The 21,849-nt window shown below is 46.7% G+C and overlaps 1 protein-coding gene across 1 annotated transcript; it reads left to right on the forward strand.

Annotated features, from left to right (window-relative positions):
• The first annotated feature begins 238 nt into the window (after nt 1–238).
• On the forward strand, nt 239–9,910 carry TEX35 (testis expressed 35). The gene is made up of 9 exons (XM_069546160.1): nt 239–277; nt 1,010–1,060; nt 1,719–1,787; nt 2,753–2,809; nt 3,482–3,541; nt 8,537–8,601; nt 8,830–9,019; nt 9,355–9,398; nt 9,668–9,910. Exons 1-9 carry the CDS (start codon nt 239–241, stop codon nt 9,726–9,728), a joined length of 636 nt encoding a protein of 211 aa, XP_069402261.1. The 3' UTR covers nt 9,729–9,910.
• The last annotated feature ends 11,939 nt before the right edge of the window (nt 9,911–21,849 follow it).

Raw genomic sequence — 21,849 nt, forward strand, 5'->3', positions numbered from 1 at the left:
CTTTGGAACCCAGCCTGAGGTCCCCTTCTCAGTGGCCAGGACACCCCAGGCCCATGGCTGCAGTGACACTCTGGGCCGGTGTGTAGGTCCCGGGCATTGTGACCTCAGCTGTCGCACCCACAGAGAGGTGGTGGTCCTGCCTGACCTCGGCCTGCAAGCTGCCTCGGACAGTGGCCTGGTCACGGGGGCCCGTCGAGGGGAGGTTGGCAAGTGGAAGAACACTCTGGCCTCCTCCATCATGTCGGCCAAGAGGGCGGAACTGAAGAAGACAAGCCTGGTAAAGGGGAAACGTTGAGCGCCCACTGGGTAGAGGCGGGGGTGGGGGTACAGAGAGTCCCCAGCACACCCTCGGCTTTTCCTTCTCCCTCTGAGCACGAGGTAGCTAGCCTCTCAGCCTGGAAGGAGGGTGGGGAATGGACCCCGGGCCTTGAGGTGGCAAGAGCTTCCCGCTAGGACAAGGAGCACTGAAATGGCCCACCCCAACTCCAGCCAGGCCTACCTCTGACCTGCATGTTTAAGGGATAGAAGAAGCTCGTTAAGTAAAGGTAATTATCACCCACAATTTAAAGATTAAGAAATAAAGGCTCCAAGAGACTAAGTAACTTGCCTAAGTTGACACAACCAGTGAGGCGGATGGCTGAGACTAGGATTCCAGTCTGTCTGTCTACCTCCAAAGTCAGTGCTCCTGAAAAACTACTTAGCCAGCTTCCTTCAGTTATCTCAAAGTGCTCTTGCCAGTCCCCCAACCCTGACCACCCCCTCCCCCCCCCCCCCCCCCCCCCAGGAAGAAGAGGGCAGCCTGCTGAACAGGCAGGTTTTAACATGACAAAATGTGAGTTGTCTTGGCTCAGGAGCTGGGGGTGTGTGGGCCTGATCTTAAGTGCAGTTGGACAGGCAGGGTTGAGTCGGGGGAGGGTCCTCCCCAATTTTTCCCAGTCCTCCCCAAGCTTCCCTAGTCCTCCCCAAGCCTGATACCTGGCAGCCTGAATCCCACCTTCCCTCTCTGCAGAGCAAGAACTACAAGGCAGTTTGCCTGGAGTTGAAGCCGGAGCCGATCAAAGTAAGAAGCTTTTTTGATGCCCTCCCAGCAGCCAGGCCTGAGACCCCTGGGGAGGTGACATGGAGTCAGGGGTCATTCGCCGATCCTGGTGGCCAAGACTTGTCCCAGGTGCTGGCAGATACACGAGAGAGAGAGAGAGAGAGAGAGAGAGGGAAAGAGAGAGAGAGAGGGAGAGGGAGCACTCTGCTCTCATAGAACAAAGCAGACACATAAATAAAAGAGGAAAAATTCAGTAGTGTTACCTACGATGCAGGGGATTGAAATAGGAAGCTGAAACTGGGTGGCTACTGTGGGTCTAGGGGGCTGTCAGAAAGGCCTTCCTCAGCCTGGAGAGGACAAGGCTCCGGCCGCTGGAGGGCTGAGGATGAGCAGCAGGGCTGGAGAAAGCCACATGCCCAGAGGCCCTGGGGCGGGAATGAGCATGACTGTTGCGGGCATGGAAAGCTGAGGCCCAGCAGACCAGGAAGGGAGTGGAATGAGATGGGCTCAGACAAAGGAGAAGGACTGAGGGACCTCTGCTGCTGGTGGGGCCAGGCCACCAGCTCTCACCTCTGCCCAGGCCAGAAGCGAGGAGCCGAACCTAGCGGGGGATCTCCCTTGCCTCTTCCACCCACACTGGCAATTTCCAATATTCCGTGTTTCTGTTTTCAACCAACAGACATATGACTACAAAGGAGCTAAACAAGAAGGGCCATTTACCAAACCAGGAGGGACAAAGCAGCTAAAGGTAGTGTGGGGACGCTGGAGGCAGCGGGTTGGACCAACGCAATGAGCAGGTGGAGCCAACAGATGGGGGGCAGATAAACTGCTGGCACCTACAGCCCCACTCTGGCCCCTGACTTCACTCCTGCTTCTACTTTAAAATTATTTCTGGCTTAGAGAAAATTTTCCCAAAAAATGGTACAGTGAGTTCTAGTATACTCTTCCCCCAGATTTCCAAATGTTGGCATTTTATCATGTTATTTTCTCTTTTTATCATATTCATATATGTGTGTGTATATATATATATGTATATATATATATATATATATATATATATATATATATATATATATATATATCCTGAACCATTTGGAAGCAGGTGGTTCTCCCGAATTTCAGTATACATTTCCTCAAAACAAGATCACTCTCTTACACAGCCAGAGTACAATCATCCAAACATCAAAGTCAGGAGAGTCACGTTGATACCGTTCTCATCTACAGCCCTTAATCTAATTCCTCCAGTTATTCTGCCAATGTCTTTCATAACAAAAGTGGAGATACATTTTTTGGTTTGGGATCCAATTCAGAATCACACCTGGCTCCCAGTTTCCATGTCTTTTTTAATCTGGAACAGTTCTTTGACCTTGTATTCTGGGACACTGTCAGTTTTGAGGATTACAAATCATTTATTTTGTAGAATGACCTCAGTCCAAGTTGTCTGATGCCTCCTTGCCATTAGACTTAGACTGTGCGATTTCGGTGGTCACTCCACAGCAGGGAGTGTGTGACCTTTTCAAAGTGCATCAACATCCGGAGGTACAGTGCGTCCCACTGCACTATTTTCTTAACAGCATCCTTTCTTTCCTCCCTACTGGGAATGATCTTCTGCTCCTCTTTTGGCCATGCCCCAGGATCTTTCCTTTCCTTCTTTTGACTGTCTCCCTTTCATCCAAGACATTTCTTTACTCCTTCTCTATTTTATTTCCTCAGAATGAACTCAGGGAAGTGAGGGAAGAGCTGAAGGAAAAAATGGAGGAGATAAAACAGGTAACAGGATGAGACTTTACCTCTCATGGAGTAAAAGGGTGGTTTCCAGGAAAATGCAACACCTAACTTTGAATAGTGAAGGAATTCGGAAATTGCATGAAAGAGCAATCCAACTAACTGAGCCCCAATTCCCTAGAGTGTTTGTGTCAGGCAGCTTAGGTTTTTTGTCTCTTACATGTCTGAGGCTTAAATCCAATTTTTGAATGATAAGGGCTCTCTAAGGTGTCTCATTGATTAGGATGGGGAGATACAATCTTAGTAACAGAGTGAGAGGGGCTGACTTGGAATTTGGAGGCAGTCAGGGACCAATTTCTCCTCCCCTGAGCAAGCTGCAGAGCAAGAAGTCTTGTTTCTCTGATGAAATCACCTATAGCATATTTGTGAACAAAACACTCAAGCAATTGTAATTGAAGCTGTGATTTGAGTTCCACGTGGCAGCCTTACAATGGCCAGATTCAAGTTATGCTCAGGCAGCTGCTGGTGGTGACTTGGTGGTACATGCATTTACCCTTCACAGACTCTTGGGAAGAAGTGGCTTTAATAAGTCATTATTAGAACATTCCTTAAACTTTATCAGCTCATTCCAGAGGAGCAGATACAGCACTTACCTTAAAACTCTCGAAAGACAACTCCACAATCAGTAATGCGCTGTGTGCCTTTCTTCCTCACTAGATAAAGGATGTAATGGACAAGGATTTTGATAAACTCCAGGAATTTGTGGAGATTATGAAGGTAAGTACTTATTGAATGCCCTCCATGGGCCAGTACCGTACCAGGAATCATGGAAGGAGAAGCCAGAGCCTGCTCTGAAAGTGCTTACAATCTAGTAAGAGACTCAACCTCTTGCATAAATAACAGTTAAGTACCAGAATCCGCCTGCTAATGCTGGAGCCAAGGAGATGCGGGTTTGATCCCTGGGTCAGGAAGATCTCCTGGAGGAGGAAATGGCAACCCACTCCAGTATCCTTGCCAGGATAATCTCATGGACAGAGGAGCCTGGCGGGCTACAGTCTGGGGGGGTCTCAAAGAGTCAGATGCAACTGAGCATACAGGAGCCATGCAAGTACAAAGTGGAATGATGACCGGTTGTCAGGTAACTAGGAGTTTAAAGACATGAGAAGCGGATGTGGGCTGGGGTAACCAGAAAGTCATTTTAGAGAAAGTGAGTCTTTTCCTTTTCCAGTATTTATTTGACTGCATCGGGTCTTTTTTGCAGCACACAGTATCTCTTCAGTTGCGGCACGTGAACTCATAGTTGGGGCATGTGGGATCCAGTGCTCTGACCATGGACTGAACCTGGGCCCCTGCATTGGGGGTGCAGTGTATTAGCCATTGGTTCACCAGGGACGTGCCCTAGGGAAAGTGAGTCTAAAAGTTTGAAAGTTAAATGCAAATCTATCCAAGAGTCCAATAAGGTTATTTTTGAATTCAGTAATTACTGAAAAGATTATCTAGTTTCTAGAATAGCAGTTTTCAAACTTTGAGTTTCAGAATCAGTGGGAGCACTAATATTAAGAAACAGAACTCAGGTCCTTGCACCCTGGGGTTTTATTCATGTTCCCCAAGAGAACAACCAGTGTATAAATAGGAAGGCACTGGCACCCCACTCCAGTACTCTTGCCTGGAAAATCCCAAGGACGGAGGAGCCTGGTGGGCTGCGGTCCGTGGGGTCACTAAGAGTCGGACACGACTGAACGACTTCACTTTCACTTTTCACTTTCACGCATTGGAGAAGGAAACGGCAACTCACTCCAGTGTTCTTGCCTGGAGAATCCCAGAGACGTGGGACCCTGGTGGGCTGCCGTCTATGGGGTCGCACAGAGTCGGACACGACTGAAGTGACTTAGCAGCAGCAGCAGCATTTACCTATAAATTTTTCAAGAGTTGTAAAGAGGCATTACCCTTACCAGATATTAAAATTCATAACAAAGTCACAATAATCAAATGAAGGTGGTACAGCCCAAGGATAAACAGACAAATGAAATAAAGCAGCATAGATAACCCTGTAACAGCCTCTCTGACAGGGATCACTTCTGTGGATTAAGTCCATGTACCCAGGCCCTGGGCCAGATGAACTGAATGAAAACCTCCAAGCTGGGGCACCATTGCTCAAAATGCTCTTACATGATTAAGCTGGTTGCTTCTGATGAGAACCAGGTCCTTAGCACTTCAGCTGTAGTTGTTAACACTGGCCACACGTTGGAATCACCTGTAGTGTGGTTTTGAGTTGCCTCTCTTTACCGCTGGCTGCACCCCATAGCAGTTAAATCAGAGGTCTGGGCATTGGTAATTTTTAAAGATCCTCAGTTGATTCAATTGTATGCTCACAATTGGGCAACCACAGCTATATAAAATTTAAAATACAATAAAGATGATTTTTAAAATTATCAGTGAGAAGGACAAGATTATTAATATTAAGAATATTTATATGATGAAATATTCAACTATAAAAAATAATGAAGTAATGTCATTTGCAATAACATGGATGGACCTAGAAATTGTCATACTTAGCGAAGTAAGTCAGAGAGAGAAAAACAAATATCATATTACTTATACATGGAATCTTAAAAAATGTGACAAATGAACTTTCTTACAAAACAAAAACACAGCCACAGATGAAGAAAATAAACTTATGATTACTGGGGGGAGGGGTAAATTGGGAGACTGGGGTTGACATATACATACTACAATATATAAATAGATAACAATAAGAAACTATTGTATAGCACAGGGAACTCTTCTCAATGTAATGACCTACATGGGAAAAGAATTTTAAAAAGTGTGGATATATGTTTATCTGAGTCACTTTGCTGTATTGCAGAAACTTGAATACAACATTGTCAATCAACTATACTCCAATAAAAATTAAACAAAACGAAGAATATTGCCTGATTATATAAGGGGAAAACTTAACTCAGTTAACACTATAAACTGAAATAGTCTATAACGTGAATTTAAAAAAAAAATTGTATGTATTTTACTGGATGGTCTAAATATAATTACAATGAAAGAAATCATAAAAGAAATACTGACATGTTAACAATACAAGAAACTTAAAAATCATAACAGAAAAGCACCATACACATAATTAGAAAGTAAACAACAGTTTGAAGGAAATAATTTTCCACAAATATGATTGACAGACAAAAGGTTTTTATCTGTAACATATAAAACTCACACAAATAACAATCAAATAGGAAAATGGGCAAAGGGTATATGTGAACAATCCACAGATTAGAATATTACTAAAAAGCAATAAATACAAAGTTTTACCTAATGAATAGACAAACAAACACAAATGAAAACAACTTAGGTAACTGCCACATTCAAATAAACCAAGTTTTAATCTATGACAATTACAAATCAAGATAGGAATGCTCTTTACAGCTGATCAGAGTACAAGTTTGTTCAAAACTGAAAAGGAATTTAGACAATAGGTATCAAAAATATCAAAACCCCATGACTTATCAACTCCTTGACTTCTCAGAATTTAACCTATGAGAATAATCAGAAATGCTTTCATGCGTACATATAAAAAGATGTTCATCACAGGATTATTTATAACAGCAAAAAATGGTCAACGACCACAATTTTCAATAGTAGAGGAATAGTCAAATAAAATGTGATGTATCTATTAACATATAATGAAAATTAACTATAGGAGACAGTGTTTAGAAAGAATGTTTATAATGAGAATTTTAAAAAGCAAGATGCAAGCAATAATGTACAGGCTGATCACAACTAGATGAAAAAAAATAGGTAAGTAATTATATAGAAAAAAGACTGGAAAGAAATATACCAAAAGGGTTAATTGCTCTTATCACTAGATGATGAGATTAATTTCCCTTTTATATTCCTCTGTATTGTCCAATTTTTCTGCAAAGGGTTGTGCTATTTCTGTATTAAAATGCAAACACAGTAAGTGTTTTGTTAGTGGGTAGGGCTGGGTATCACAAGGCACAAAGGAGGCTATTTCGGGCACGGGAGCAGCTTGCACACAGCATGGAAGCAGGAGGAATGCGAAGCTTATCACGGTCAGTGGGGAGATCAGTCATAGAAGTGGGATCATTGGGGGAAACTGTGAGAAATAAAACGGAGTGGGCACAAAGGCGATGGATAATGAAGGCTTTTGAAAGACGGGCAGACAGGTTGGGACTTGGTTGTGTAAGCGGTAAGAGGCCTCTGGAGATTCTTAATCAAAGAACACGCTAGCAACAGCACTTCAGAAAGCTGAGTTGGCAGCTGCTTGCAAGGTGGCTGGGGCAGGGTGGGGGCGGGGGCGCCAGGGAGCAGGTGGGGGTCGTCTGGAGCAAGAATATCAAACAGGAAGCCGCATCCCCGCTCAAGGTGAAGAAGGCTGGACCCAGTGTAGGAACAGAAGGAAAAGGGTCAATCTGAACGATACAGTGAAGGGAAAATAGCATGCTTGGTGACTGATTCAGTAGGAAGAGTATAGGAGAGGCAAGCGTCCATGATGACACCAGTTTTAATCTGGACGGCGAGAAGAAAGAGACGACAGTGACAAGGACAGTAGGGAAAAAGCAAATTTAGAAGAGAACACGATGGAGATCAGTTTGAAGTGATGGTGAGACTTCTAAGAAAGCGGAATGTATTGACTCATGTTTTGGACCCAGGGGAGATTTTTAAATATATTTATTTATTTGACTGTGCCAGGTCTTATTTGTGGCACACGTCTTAGCTGTAGCATGTGGGATCTAGTTCCCCGACCAGGGAGGGAACCTGGGCCTCCTGCATTGGGAGCTCAGAGTATAAGCCACTGCATCACCAAGGAAGTCCTTGGACCCAGGGGGAATTTTGACTTCAAGGATATTTTGACTTTACTTATGAATACAAGTATCTTATTCAAAATTTATACAAACATTTAAGTGCTTTTCAAAAAGATCTTTTTTGGGAAATCATTTCCATCCTGACAGTAATTCCTTGATTAATTTTCTACCCCAGATCAGTAAACTCTTCCCAAATCTTTCATTTTTTTATTATTAAAATGATTATCCTGGAAGCAAATTATTTTTTATATATATTTTGTGATATTCAATCCAACCCTGTTTTTGTCCTCAACAGATACTATCAGTAATAACTTAGAGTTTCTTGTGACCATCTTAGGGTTTCTTTGTGACCACTATTTCTCTCCAATTTTTCCAGGTCAAATTTTATAGCTCTAAACTTTACCGAGAAGACTTTATTATTATTTCAATTCTTAGCAATACATGTGAGGAGCCATTTGCACTATTATCTGTTTTGCGTTGACCATTTCTGCCAGGAGTTGAGTAAGAGATGGAACAAACACAGATATACAGGATCTGTGTACATGGCAGGGGTCAAACCATTGGAGTCAGAAGTGTCTTTAGGGTCATAAGATTTGTTTTCTTGGTTCCATGATTTTATAGGCATTGAACCAAGGCAGATAGGGTTTCAAGTGTAAGATCAGGTAAAACAGATCCTGGCCTCTGACTCACCTGGAGACTTTGAACCAGCCCCTAAGGACTCTGGCTGTGCTTCAGCTTCATCGCGGAGTGGGGAAGGAGACAAGGAGGGGTGGGCAGCGTGTGTCATGGACATTCTGTGAGCTACCTCCCCCAGGGCCAGTGAGGATTCTTGAAGTAATATGCAGAGGTGGCCTCGCAGTGGTTCGCAGAGTGAAGCAAGAGAAAGGGATTTCAGAAGCCCTTCATGATGATGATTCTAGCTTTAATTCTCTCTTGGAAGGAAATGCAAAAGGATATGGATGAGAAGATGGATGTTTTAATAAATATACAGAAGAACAGCAAGGTGTAAGTACGACCTGCCCCCATCTCTCCTCATCCCTAAAGAGTCTCCTTCCTTTTCTTTGCCAAATGTCCTTGAACTTCAGAGGACTCTCAGAGCCTTCAAGGAGCTGTCTTAGTTTCTCGTGCCCCAGTGGCTTGGAGTCAAGACCCTCTATGGCCACCCATGCTACTGGTGAGTTCCTTTCATGTTGAAAATTATTTCCCCAATTCTGCCCCTTCCTGACTCCCCAGTCCCTTTAGGAGAGGACTGAAGATGCAGCAAGAACTCAGGCTGATAGGAAAGACAGACACAGACCCACAGCTCCAGCCCAGGAAAATGGATGGAGCTGGTGGAGCACCGCTCTCTCTTCACAAAAAGATGGCGGCACTGCAACAACCAAAAGACCCAATGGATTCCCTTCACCAATGCGACTCCTGCTTTGTAAGTGAAGCCCTCCCCACCCTGCCCCAGTGTTACACCCCTGGTCTCCTGTTCCCCTCTACATCCCCTGGGCTCGCTCTCTCCCCGGGTTCCACTCCTCTCCCGGCCTTGGGATGCCTCCCTAGTCTTGAATCTACTCTGGGGTCTTGCCCTCTAGGACTGGGGAGATTCTGAAACCATGACTAAGTAGGACTCGACCCTGGATGTGCCCGCTCCCAAGTGCAACTATATTGTTCTATCCTCTCCTATAGCAAGACCCGATGAGGTGCCCAGCAGCCTGGCCATCTTGGACCAGGGAAAAATGATCTTTCTTGTGCCGTTTCTGTCCTCCACAGGAGAAATGTTTGTTGTGTACCCCACAGAACAACTACGATCGGGGGTAGGTAGATCCCTGCAAGCCCCTTGTCTCAATTGGGTGCCCAGTCATCCCAAAGGCAGTGCTCCAGGGCGCATTCCCATCAACCCCAGCCTGTGCAGGCTCCGCCCCCACCGCATCCGCCCAGCCTTAGAGGGCGTGGCACTTCGAGGCAGGAGGACTTGCTTAGCCCAGCCTGGGGGCTGCCCAGAGGCCTCTGTGAAGGGCAGGGTGCCTTGCCAGCTGCCCAGCTGACCTCGCTTCAGGCTCCTGACTTTCTCCCCATATAACAGGAAACTTCCAAACCACGCCTGGGCATCCTTTTCACCCTTGGCGTCTGGACCTGCTTTCTGATTTATCTGTACTTCAACTCCTGTGTGACCGAGGACATAGTTCCAACTTAATGCTGCCTCAGGACCCATCAGCGGCTTGGGTTCAGCCTCTCCCCACTCCTTGAAAGGCTTGCTGCCTTCTCACATACCACCCTGCCCCTGGCTCCTTCCACCCCGAGAGTAAAATCTTCCTTTAAAGCCAAAGCAGGAGTCAAAATATTGAATATCAGTCTCAACCTTGAGTGTGGAAGGAGTATCACTTTTTTAGCTCAAAGTCAGTGTTTCAGACTCCAGCCTCTCTTCTTGCTTCCTGAAGGTTCAGTGGGAAATCCTTAGGGTCATCCTTAGAGTCTCCACTGCCTCCCTCCACTTTACCTGGTTCTACAGATGTCCCAGGTCAAAGGGAAGGCCCTGAAGATGTCAGATGCCATTCTGTATGATCCCAGAAGTGTGTGTGTGTGTGTGTGTGTGTGTGTGTGTGTGTGTGTGTGTGTTGGGCAATGGGAGGAACTCCTGAGCCCCGGATCTAGCATGCACTGCCTCCCTCTGTGGTCTCATTACCAAGCAGGACTTGAAGATCCACTGTTCATGGGAACTTGCTCCCTTTTGGGGCTCTGAGGATCCACCCTCATTTTCTGGCATGTTTCCTCATCCCCACCCCACCTGAAGGAGACCTTACCCTTCAGAGGCCTTTAAAGGTGGGGGCGAGCCATTGACCTCCCACTGCCCCATGCTCTGTCCTGCCCGAAATCTCTCCACCAAGATAAGGGGAAGCCTGGCTGCTGCCTTGATATGAGAACAAAGAAAGATACAGGGAAAATAGGACTTCAACAAACTATCCTGCCATGAGTGAAACTCTTTGGATTCAGTTCAATGAAGGATGCATTAATGGGTTCCACGTTTTGTTTCACACCAGCTTTCTCTTGTTTCATCTCTCGGCTAAGTTGGCTGCTTCAGCTTTTGTAGTTTAGTTGCTAAGTCGCATCTGACTCCTGCGACCCTATGGACTGTAGCCTGCCAGGCTCCTCTGTCCACAGGATTCTCCAGGCAAGAACACTGGAGTGGGTTGCCATCTGGCCTAGAAAATGACTGATCAAGTTCCTAATGGCTGCATAGTTCTGAGCAGTGCCTTGGGTGCTTCAGATTTACATAGAAAAAAATACCCCTCCCCCAAACACATAGACTTTGCCCTCAAGGAGCATATAGTTTTAAAGGAGAGATGGTAAACAGGGGTATTAAAAATATGGACTATATAAATAAGTCCAATAATAGTACAACTGTGATTAAACAAATAGATTACAAAAGGGAGAAAGGTGGGTATCACCCTCTGTTCGTTTCCTGTGGAACAGATGACACATTTAATGGCTTAAGACAACACAAAAGTGGTCCAAAATCAGTCCCACTGGGCTACAGTCAAGGCGTTGGCAGGCCTACATTCCTTCTGCAACTCAGAAGAATCTGGTTCCTTGCCTTTTTCAGATTCTAGAGGCTGCGTGTCTGCCCTGGCTCACGGCCCCCTTCCATCTTCAAAGCCAGCAGTGGCCAGTCCAGTCTCTCTCTCTCTGCATCACTCCAATTCTTTTATTTAAAAATTAACCTATTTTTAATGGAAAGATAATTGCTTTATAGTATTATGTTGGTTTCTGCCAAATATCAGCATGAATCAGCCATGGGTATACCTATGTCCATTCCCTCTTGAGCCTCCCTCCTACCTTCTGCCCCATCCTACCTCTCTAGGTTGTTACAGAGCCCTGGTCTGAGTCCCCTGAGTCATGCAGCAAATTCCCATTGGCTATGTATGTTACATATGGCAGTGTATATGTTTTCACGCCACTCTCCCCTTATATCCCACTCTCTCCATACATCCCACCCTCTCCTCCTCCCCCTCCCTGTGTCCATAAGTCTGTCCTCTGTGTCTGCATCTCCACTGTTGCCCTGCAAATAAGTTCATCAGTACCATTTTTCTAGATTCCATATATATATATATGTGTGTGTTAATATACAATATTTGTTTTTCTTTTTCTGACTTACTTTCCTCTGTATAATAGGCTCTAGGTTCATCTACCTCATTAGAACTGACTCAAGTGCATTCCTTTTTATGACTGAATAATATCCATTGAATATATGTACCACAGCTTCCTTATCCATTCATCTGTTGATGGACATCTAGGTTGCTTTTGTATCCTAGCTACAGTAAATAGTGCTCAGGATCACTCTGATTCTTCTTCTGCCCCCTTCTTCCATTTGGAAGGACCCCTGTGATTACATTGAGCCCTCCTAAATAATCCAGCTACTCTCCTTAGTTTAAGGTCAGCTGATGATCAACCTTACTTCCCCTTTGCTGTATAACATAACATATTCACAAGTTCTGGAGATTAGAACATCTTTGGGGACTGACTTTTTCCACCAAATAGGACCCCCCCACCCCAGACCCCACCCCTTGACTCCCAAACCTCCAAACACTTGGGAACATTGTATGGCTCAGTTCTGGTTTGGTATAGACCCACAAATTCGATATTCTTTCAAGAGGAACATAGTTCCTCTCCCCTTAAGTGAGGGGGTGTCTGGCTTCTAATGAGTCAAATATGATGGAAGTGATGGTGTGTTACTTCTAAGACGAAGGCATAAAGGACGTGTGGCTTCCATCTTGCTCTCTTTCACACACTAATTCTGGGTGAAGCTCACTGCCGTGGGGTGTGGACCCAAGCAGGCCTATGGTGAGTGGCACATGGCAAGGAGCCGAGGCCTCCTGCCAATACTGGTGTGAGTAGCCCTCTTCCAGCCCCTGCTGAGCCTTGAGAGGACCGCAGCCCTGACCATCGCTTGACTGCCGCACCTCATGAGGAGACAATGAGCCAGAACCCAGAAGAGCTTCTCCTAACTACCTGACCTACAGACACTGTGAAATAATAAATGCTTGTGGCTTTAAGTTGCTAGGTTTTGAGGCAATTTGTTATACAGTGAGAGAGAACCCATGTGCCAGTCTGAAGAACTGAAAACAAGGTCATCAGGGAAACAGCTGCCAGGATCAGCTGGAGCGCTGAGTCTTCTTTGCGCAAATGGCCGTTCAGTGCTAGCCAAGCCCCGAGGACTGGTGGCGTGGTCTCTGCAGTGGCGTGGTCTCTGCAGTGCCTGTCCCTTGACCCTTTCCAAGCTCCCCTGGGTCCCAGTTTCACGTCATCCAGCTCACAGGCAGCAGAAGGCCAACACTGTGTGTTGGGGGACAGGTCTGCCTGGCTGTCAAACAGCTGTCGTGTCTGCCCTTGGGAACAGACCTTCAGGGAGCCACAGCCTGTCATCCCTGCCGACGCTTCCCGTGGGCCAGCTTTGCTGGTGAGCTTGTGCTTTTTCTGTTGGTTTCAAGGTCACCTCATCTGGAAGGGAATAATGCTTAACCTATCTCTTCTCTGAAAAGATGTGACTCCTCTTCCGAGAATGGAGCCTCTTGTGGGGAGGGCGCATTTCCCCGACCTGGGCCACCACTTCTGCTTTGTGCTGCTGCTGCTGCTGCTGCTGCTGCTGCTAAGTCGCTTCAGTCGTGTCCGACTCTGTGCGACCCCATAGATGGCAGCCCACCAGGCTCCCCCGTCCCTGGGATTCTCCAGGCAAGAATACTGGAGTGGGTTGCCATTTTCTTCTCCAATGCACGAAAGTGAAAAGTGAAAGGGAAGTCACTCAGTCGTGTCTGACTCCTCGCGACCCCATGGACTGCAGCCTACCAGGCTCCTCTATCCATGGGATTTTCCAGGCAAGAGTACTGGAGTGGGGTGCCATTGCCTTCTCCACTGCTTTGTGCTTCAGGACCCAATTGATCAGAACAAGGTGGACAGCAGACTCAACTTGCCCAATTGATTTCTGTCTCTGGGAATTTGAAATTGGAATTTGGGGAGACTCAGTTGGCCCCCATAACTAGTCTTGTAATTAGGAGCTGGGGAGGCATCTGCCACTATTAAAAAATGAACCGTTTTGCAGAGAGAGAAGACTGAAAACAGAGGAGCTGAGAAAAGTGGAGACTCGTGCAGTTCCGGAGAGGGGACGGCAAGTACCACTGCCTGGCCTCAGCCTTCCTGGCCTGGTGCTGGCCCCTGGCTTGGCTTCTTGAGAGTCCCCAGACCCTTGGACCACAGCGCCCATTTCTGTTTAAGCAAAGCGGCTTTTTGTCACCACCCAATAAGCCTGAGCTAAGGCCCCACGGTTAGAAGGAATCACAGAGGATGGTCAGATCTTTTCAGTTTACAGTGAGGCTTCTGAGGCCAGGGAGGTGCAGAGAAGTGCCCTCGGCCACACAGCCCATGTGTAGCAAAGCCAAGACCAGATCCCAGGTTTTCTGACTTCTGGGCTAGTGCTCTGTGACTCTCTCGGGCTGGTTGCGTTTCCAAGGGCAAGGAGATGAGATCAAAGGAGGAACAGATCTCAGGGTCAGCTGGCTCTGGACATAAATCAATGGTGTGGCTGCAGGTAAGTCACGTCACCTCTCAGACTCTGTTTTCATCTGGAATGTGAACATAACCACATCTAATTCAAAGGGGTATAATAAGAGCTAGGGCTTCCACGGTAGTTCAGCTGGTAAAGAATCTGCCTGCAACGCAGGAGACCCCAGTTCCATTGCTGGGTTGGAAAGATCTGCTGGAGAAGGAATAGGCTGCCTATTCTAGTATTCTTGGGCTTCCCTGGTGACTCAGCTGGTAAAGAATCTGCCTGCAATATGGTAGACCTGGGTGCGATTCCTGGGTTGGGAAGATCCCCTGGAGAAGGGAAAGGCTACCCTGTCCAGTATTCTGGCCTGGAGAATTCCATGAACTATATAGTCCATGAAGTCGCAGAGAGTCAGACACAACTGAGAGACTTTCACTTCACTTTCAGTGAGAGCTAAGTGAGAGCATATGTGGAGGAGTTCAACTCTCAAGCCCAGACTACTCTGACAACAACGATGACGAAGTCAGAATTGCCTTTCCCCGATTAAAAAGTTTCAGTTCTCCATGGCAGTTTCCCAACGCCTGGACTGACTCCAGTCAGAGTGAGGTCTGCAATTAAATGAGATTTCATCTACTTCGTATTAAAAAAATAAGTGTTTGGAGAGGAAGTATATATTAGGAAATGAATCAATAAGAAATTATTGGATGGTATGGGGATTGAGACTGTTCTAGAGGACAGAGTGGTCCCTTGTAAAGCAGTATCCTTCCTTTCTAATCTCGGTGTCTGATTTCCAGCAGAGTGAAGGGCAAGCGGCTCACCCCAGCCCACCCACAGCTAACAGGTGCTGCAGCCCCAGGCCCTGACTCAAGGCGTCGCCAGAGAAACAGCTGGGCAGGCGGGGCTGGGCCCAGAAGGAGGCCAGACTGTGTCATCCTTTCCCATCACTGCCCTGGGCCCTGGTGTGACCCGCACTCACAGCCTGCCTTCTCCCTGGTCACAGGTTGCCGCCAGCCCCAGAAGGGGGGTGAGGGTGGGTTCAGGCATCCACCACCGTGGTCAGGAGCCCCAACTCTCCCAGGTGCAACAGGTCTGAGCATACGCATTTCCATGGCAATGAACTTCCCACCCACCTTCCTAAGTGGTCCTGTCTGGTTTCAGGGGTCCCTAGAGCCTCCCTGCACCCTCTTCAGTATTTGAAAGGCGACTTCCCCTCTGATAAGTGTGACCAAGGTGACTCTGGTACTTCCCTCTATAGTAGAAAAAACAAACAAACAAACAAAAAAACAAAAAACCACAACCAAATACAATCCAGACCTTACTCAGAGATTGAACAATGGATCTGAAAGCCTGACCCTAATTCCAGTCCTAGAGGACCCAGAAGATGAAGGATGGGCCTTCAGCAGGTGGTGAAGCAAAATGGTGCAAAGTTCCCCACCTGACACTTTAACACCAATATCAGCTTTTAAATGTGACCAAGAAACGTTCATTTTGTTTTTTATGGGTGATGTGTCTGTGGGGAGATGAGCAACTCTAGGATGAGTCTAATTCACACAAATATTTCTGAGAGCAACTTGGTGATATGTATCAGATACTTTAAAAGATAGGGAAAAAATTACAGATGGCTGCCAGGATTTAGCTACAAGGATACTCATCATGGAGTCATTTATGACATGTATATATTTAAAAATCAGAAACAACATAAATGGACACCAGTTGGTTAAATAAATCGTGGTACATCCATAAAATGAATGCTCTGCTGACATTAAGAATAATATGTTGTTGAAATATATTTAAGGCCATCAATAGTATTGGTGTATTACATAGTATTAGAACATCATCCCTTTTTTTGGTAAAAAATTTATATGTGTGTGTATGTGTATGCACATAGAGCCTGCATGAACTGAAGAAACTTAGAAAGAAATATACAAGAATAGAAGAATAGCAGTGGTTTTCTCTGAGCAGTAAGAGTATGACAATTTCTGATGTCATTCTTTGTGTTTATCTGTAATCTCTAATGTTTCTACAAGGCACATGCAGTATCTGTATAATAAAACTAACAGCTTTTCTTTTTCTTTTTTTTTTTTTTAAGGAAGAGAAAGATGGCCCAGGAAGGACCCTTACGAATAGAGACAAAGTCAGGTGAGATCTCCCCACATCCTTTCTGATGAGAAGCACCTTGGATCTTTCAGTTTCCTGGGAGTGGCCAGTGAATTGTGTCCTAGCCAAGTGTTCACGCAGAGGAAGGGGGCAAATGGACCCCACTCAAAGGATGGTTCCAAAGGAAAAGAGGAGGGACTTCCCTGGTGCTCCAGTGTCTAAGACTGTACTCCCAGTGCAGGGGGCTGGGGTTTGACCCCTGGTCAGGGAACTAGATCCCACATGCTGCAACTAGGAGTTCTCATGCCACAACCGAAGATCCTGCATTCCACAGCTAAGACTCAGTGCAGCCAAAAAAAGGGAGGGGGGGGGGGTAATAGGGAGCAAGATGAATGTGGGTAGATGTTTACAGCCATGAATACATACCCTCCCACCACTGCTCCCAGGGATCTCTGCACCCCACCCTCCTCTTTCGCCTGAGCCATCACAGGGCTCCGGGAGTAGAGGAGGATTTCCCACAGTCCATCCCCAACAAGCCAAACTTGTCCTTTTAGAATATCGGTTAGATAGTGCTGCTCTTATGCTCAGAACTTCCAGCGTTTTCCCTTTTCTCTCAGAGAAAAATCCGAAGTTGATGCTGGCAATGCCCTCAAGGATGGACCCTGCTCCTCCCCACTCATCCCTTACCTGTTTTCCTCCCCTACCACCTCTGGGCTCCTCTTTCTTCTTCACACACACTGTGTACACTCTTTCCTCAGGGCCTTTGCACTCACAAATGGGCCCGCCCATTTCTTCAGCTAGCCACGTGGTCATCCACTCAAACTTACATTTTCTTTTTTTTTAATTTTAAAATAGTCTTTATTACTTTAAATTAAAAGTATTTGCACACACTGAATTTTGGAGATGTACAGTTCTGATGTACAGTTCTGGGTTGGCCAGAAAGTTCATTTGGATTTTCCCCATCTTACAGAAAATCCAAATGAACTTTTTTTTAAAATTGGAGTATAATTGCTTTACAATGTTGTGTTATATACATATGTCCCTTCCCTCTTGAGCCTCCCTCCCGCTCCCCGCCCAGGTCATCACTGAGCACCGAGCTGAGCTCCCTGAGTTATACAGCAGCTTCCCGCTAGTGATCTGTTTTACACACGGTAGTGTTTATATGTCAGCGTCAGCTTCCCAGTGACACTTTCCCAGTCTGCACAAACGACAGTATGCTCACCCTCTGCATTCCTTATCCTCCTCACTCTCCTTTGTTTGCCCTGCAGCTCACTTAGCACCAGCTCTCATCCTATCCATTTCACTTGTCTGTGGTCTGTCTTCTGCTCAAATGTAAGTTCCTTGAGAGCAGAGATTGTGTTTCTGTCACTGCTCAGTGTGGGGCCCATGGCAGTGCCAAGGGCACAGCAGGCGGTTGACAGACACTTGCCGGATGGACACATGAGTATAAAGATATTTGCCATGTGCTGGACACTACCGGCTCTGCACTAAGAACTTCACCTGCATTGTTTCATTTTATTCTTACAACAACCCCATGAAGTCATTCTGTCTGTCTTTCTATGAGGTCACATAAACGGTCATCTTCCCTATTTTGTGCAGGATGAAGCAGACTCAGAGAGAGAAGGTAATGACCATAATCTGTCCAAGGTCACAGCATAAGTGGCAGAGGTGAGGTCAGAATTCTGCCTGAGCATTCTGATGTCAGAATCTATTTCCTCGACACGCTTGCTTTCCCTGTGTGGTCCCTAGACCAGCAGCATCAGCATAAGCTAGGAGCTTGTTTGGAATGCAGAGTCTCAGGCTATATGGCAGACCTACCAAATCAGGACCTGCATTTTAGCACGACTTCCCAGGTGAGACTCCAGTGCGCTCTAGTGTGAGAAGCCGTGCTGTGCCATCAGCTGTGTAGAAAACAGGGGGCTTCATCGAGCAAGGGGCTGCCACAGTCTGGGTTAGTTTGGCCTTGGGATCTCTCCCTCTGCCCGCTACCTTCCTACCCAGGAGCTCTTTAGTGTCCACCTGGCTTTGCAGGGAGCCATGATTCATGATAAGTACAGAAAGCTCAGCGCCAGCCCCTGTCCAGGGGCCAGTCCTGCTGTGGGCAACTTTGGTTCTCCCTCTTGGAGAAAGTTCTCTCAGCTCACTCAGACAAAACCACATGCGTGCCTCTTAAAAGCAAATGAGAGAGCCTGCTACTATCAGAGATACAGCACTGAGCCTGGAGCAGAAGGTGTTTCCACCTGACACTTAGGCACTGGGGCCAGGGAGGTTGTTAAAACCAAAACCTGCTTTCAATTAAACTATTAATGTATGGAGCCCACCCTGACACTCATTTTTATCACCAAGGGCCACTTTCAGTCTTGACATTCATGAAGAATGAGCCAGTCATAAAACCAGAAATCCTCATTTCCAGTCTCGCCCAAGCCCAATAAAAACAAAAGTAAACATTATTAAATATAAACCCAGATATGCAAAAACCGCCTATGAAAATACACCAGCAGAGGGCGCTGTGACCCCATCAGTCCCTGCCCACTGACCCCATTCCAGAAGCAAAAGCTGCAAAGATGCAAGAAAATAAATCACACAAGATTAGGGGTCTGGATCCTGGGTCCCACCCTGGCTTCACCTTTGGAATCTTGTGGGAGCCCAGGGCAACAGAAACCTCTGATCTGTGCCTGCAGGAAAGTCAGTGGTCACTCAAATAGGGATGGGTTCCAAAAGTCCACCTCCAGATCTGGCATTAGCAACTCAAAATCAAGTTACTTTCATTCATGCTTTTATTCCCTTAACCAGCACTTGCTGAGCACCTGTGATGAGCCAGGCACAGGGCTAGACCATGCATTTTCCCCATCAAGTGATGCTATAACAACAGCTAGATCCTGAGGCTAAAGCCTTATAAGTCTTTAATAGAGAGGAAATAGAGCTAATAAGGTTATTTTCTGTTCCAGGGTCAGAGGAAAGGAATAGGGGAAGGGAAGTGTGGAGGAGAGGAAAGTAAGCATGGGAAGAGAAGAAGAAGAGAGACAAGTAGGAGCAAGAGGACCCTGGGGAAGAGGAAGGCAAGTTGGCTTCCAGCCCCTGCCTGGTGCATATAAAATATAACCTTAAGAAGTTAGTCTCCGGCTTCCTCCCATTTTCCTTTCTAGGCCCTGACTTGGGAATCTCTCTAGAGCCGTGGACTGCCCAGGGATCCTGCAGCATGCCCCAACCTGCCCTGCCCACCACCGTCACCATGATCCAGGGTTTCTACCCTCCACTCCCAATCCATACCCCCAGGCTTGCAGCTGCCCTTGTCAGCTCCGTGTTGGCAGCTGAGTCATCCATTAAACTAACACACACTGACAGGCAGCAGGTTGGTCCTCCCAGGGACATTGTGCGTCTTTTCAAGAAGACCCAACCAAATCCACCTCTAGGTGGTAGATTCCCAGACAGTGGGCTGAAAGGACATGACAACTTCAGGCTGTTCGTGTGGACTTCAGGCTGTTCGTGTCAGGGGTGGTATTCTGAAAACAAAGCCAGAACACCTGTTGGGGGAGGGCGGAGTGGTCTCACACAATCTCTTAGAGGAGCCGGCAGGAGGGACTACCGGTGGGGGTGCTGGTATGGAAAAGTCATTGGCAAGTCAAGGATTTGCAGGTCAGTGATACATCGCTGAGCAGTTTTGAGTTTTGTGACTGTGACGTGTGTGTGTGTGTGTGTGTGCTGGGATGAGACCAGAGAGAGAAGGTCTGCAGGGCTGGATGCAGGAGAACCACTGAGGCAGGAGCAGGGCCCTCCCAGAGCTGGGGCCTCTCTGTGGTTGACAGCAGGCTCGGCCTCTGCAAGGGCCACCTCCCAGGAGCACCTCCCAGCGGAGCACACTCTGAAGATCCTGACGGCAGAACAGGAGGGTGCATTGCCCGCTGCCCCTTCTCAATTCCCTGCTTGTGGGAGACCTGCTCAGATAGTCCTGCCTCTCTGGAAGCCTGGGTTTTCCCAAAGGGCCTGCTGGTGGGAGGCAAGTGGACACACAAGGGGCGGGAGGGATGGTGACAGGTCCATGGCCAAGGCAGACTCCCCCACGGCAGCCACTGGCCCTGCAGCAGGCGTCACCAGGGTGCTTGGCGCAGAAGCTGTCCTTTGGGATGAATCTTGGGCCTCGGGCACATTGCTTCCGTGCTTCAGCTGCCCACCCCCAATCCCATGGCCTCCCGGAGGATCCCAAGTCAGGCTTGCTGTTGCTCTGGAAGGGTCTGCTGGCTGAACAGGAAGTGAAGCACTGTGGGAGGAAGCCTGTTTGCTCACCAGGCCTGTGTACAACAGGAAAAAGTGGTATGTGTCCACAGAAGGACTTAAAGCTGATGTAAAGCCCTGCCTGGTTTGCTATGCCTTTGATAAGGCTGCTCTCACCACAGGGCACATTCCCCCGGTTTTACCTCTCAAAGCCCCAGCCATTGGTGGTGACAGAGGTCAAATTAGAGGTTCAAGGGAGGGTTCTAGAGTGCTGATAATATCCTATTCTTGACCTGGGTGGTGGTGATACGGGTGTGTGCTATGTATAAACATTTATTCATCAAACCGCAGATGCTAGATGGTGCAGCTGCTTTGGAAAACAGTTTGTCATTTCCTCAAAAACTTAACATGGAGTTACCACTATGACCCAGCAATTTCACTGCTAGGTATATTCCCTGAAGAATTGAAAATATATGCTATACACACACAAAAAACATGTGCATGAATATTTATAGCAGCATTATTCATAATAGCAAATGTTCATCCGCTGGTAATGAATAACAAACAAAATGCGATCTGTCCATACCATGGAATATTACTCAACCATAAAAAGCAGTGATGTACTGATACGTGCTATGATATGAGTGGACCTTGAAAGCATTCTGCTCAGTGAAAGAAGCCAGTCACAAAGGATGACATATAGTGTGATTTTATTTATGTTAAAAGTCCAGAATAGGCAAATCCACAGAGACAGAAAACAGATTGGTGATTGCTAGGGGCTGAGAGAGGGGGGAAGTGGGGGATGAGTGCTAAGGGATACGGGATTTCTTTTGGGGGGTGATGGGAATGTTCTGGAAGTACACAATAGCAATAATTACACATCTCTATGACTATATGAAATAAGGTTCAAGTATACACTTTAAAAGGGTGAACTTTATAGTATGTGAATTATATCTCAAAACCTGGATCTTGTTCTCTTTGATCTACGAATGTTACACCTTAATAATTTCTTTAAAGTTGAAAAGTGAAGATGCTACTACTCTGTTGCTATGTTCCTGGCTCTCAAGAAAAGTTGCTGCCAAAATGCCGCCTCCTCTATGACAGGTCCTCATCCCTGCTCTGAGCTCCTTCAGCGTTTAGTCCTGACACCCCACTAGCTACTTACTACTTGGAGAGCCTGGCCATTCAGAATGCAGCTGACGACCAGCACGCCTGCATCTCTTGGAGGCTTTTTACATATGCGGCATTTCAGGCCCCTCAGGCCCGCTACATCAGACTCTGCCTTTCAAAAAGGTTGCCAGGGAAGTCACATGCACATTAATGTTTGAGGAACACTGCTCTGGCCGGCTTCCCCCAACCTCCTCCTCCTCCATCCACTGCCTACACCTGAAGGTTCTTTTTGTCTCTCCCCACCTGGT

Source organism: Ovis canadensis, chromosome 12, assembly GCF_042477335.2.
Source record: "Ovis canadensis isolate MfBH-ARS-UI-01 breed Bighorn chromosome 12, ARS-UI_OviCan_v2, whole genome shotgun sequence".
Lineage (NCBI taxonomy): Eukaryota > Metazoa > Chordata > Mammalia > Artiodactyla > Bovidae > Ovis > Ovis canadensis.

Bases quoted from the DNA above. Each gene is read 5' to 3' on its own strand.
- TEX35 (XM_069546160.1), top strand. From the start codon at position 239: ATGTCGGCCAAGAGGGCGGAACTGAAGAAGACAAGCCTG. The intron at 8,602-8,829 runs GTAAGTACGACC...CTGACTCCCCAG, and splicing joins ATACAGAAGAACAGCAAGGT to TCCCTTTAGGAGAGGACTGA. The intron at 9,399-9,667 runs GTAGGTAGATCC...CCCATATAACAG, and splicing joins CAGAACAACTACGATCGGGG to GAAACTTCCAAACCACGCCT.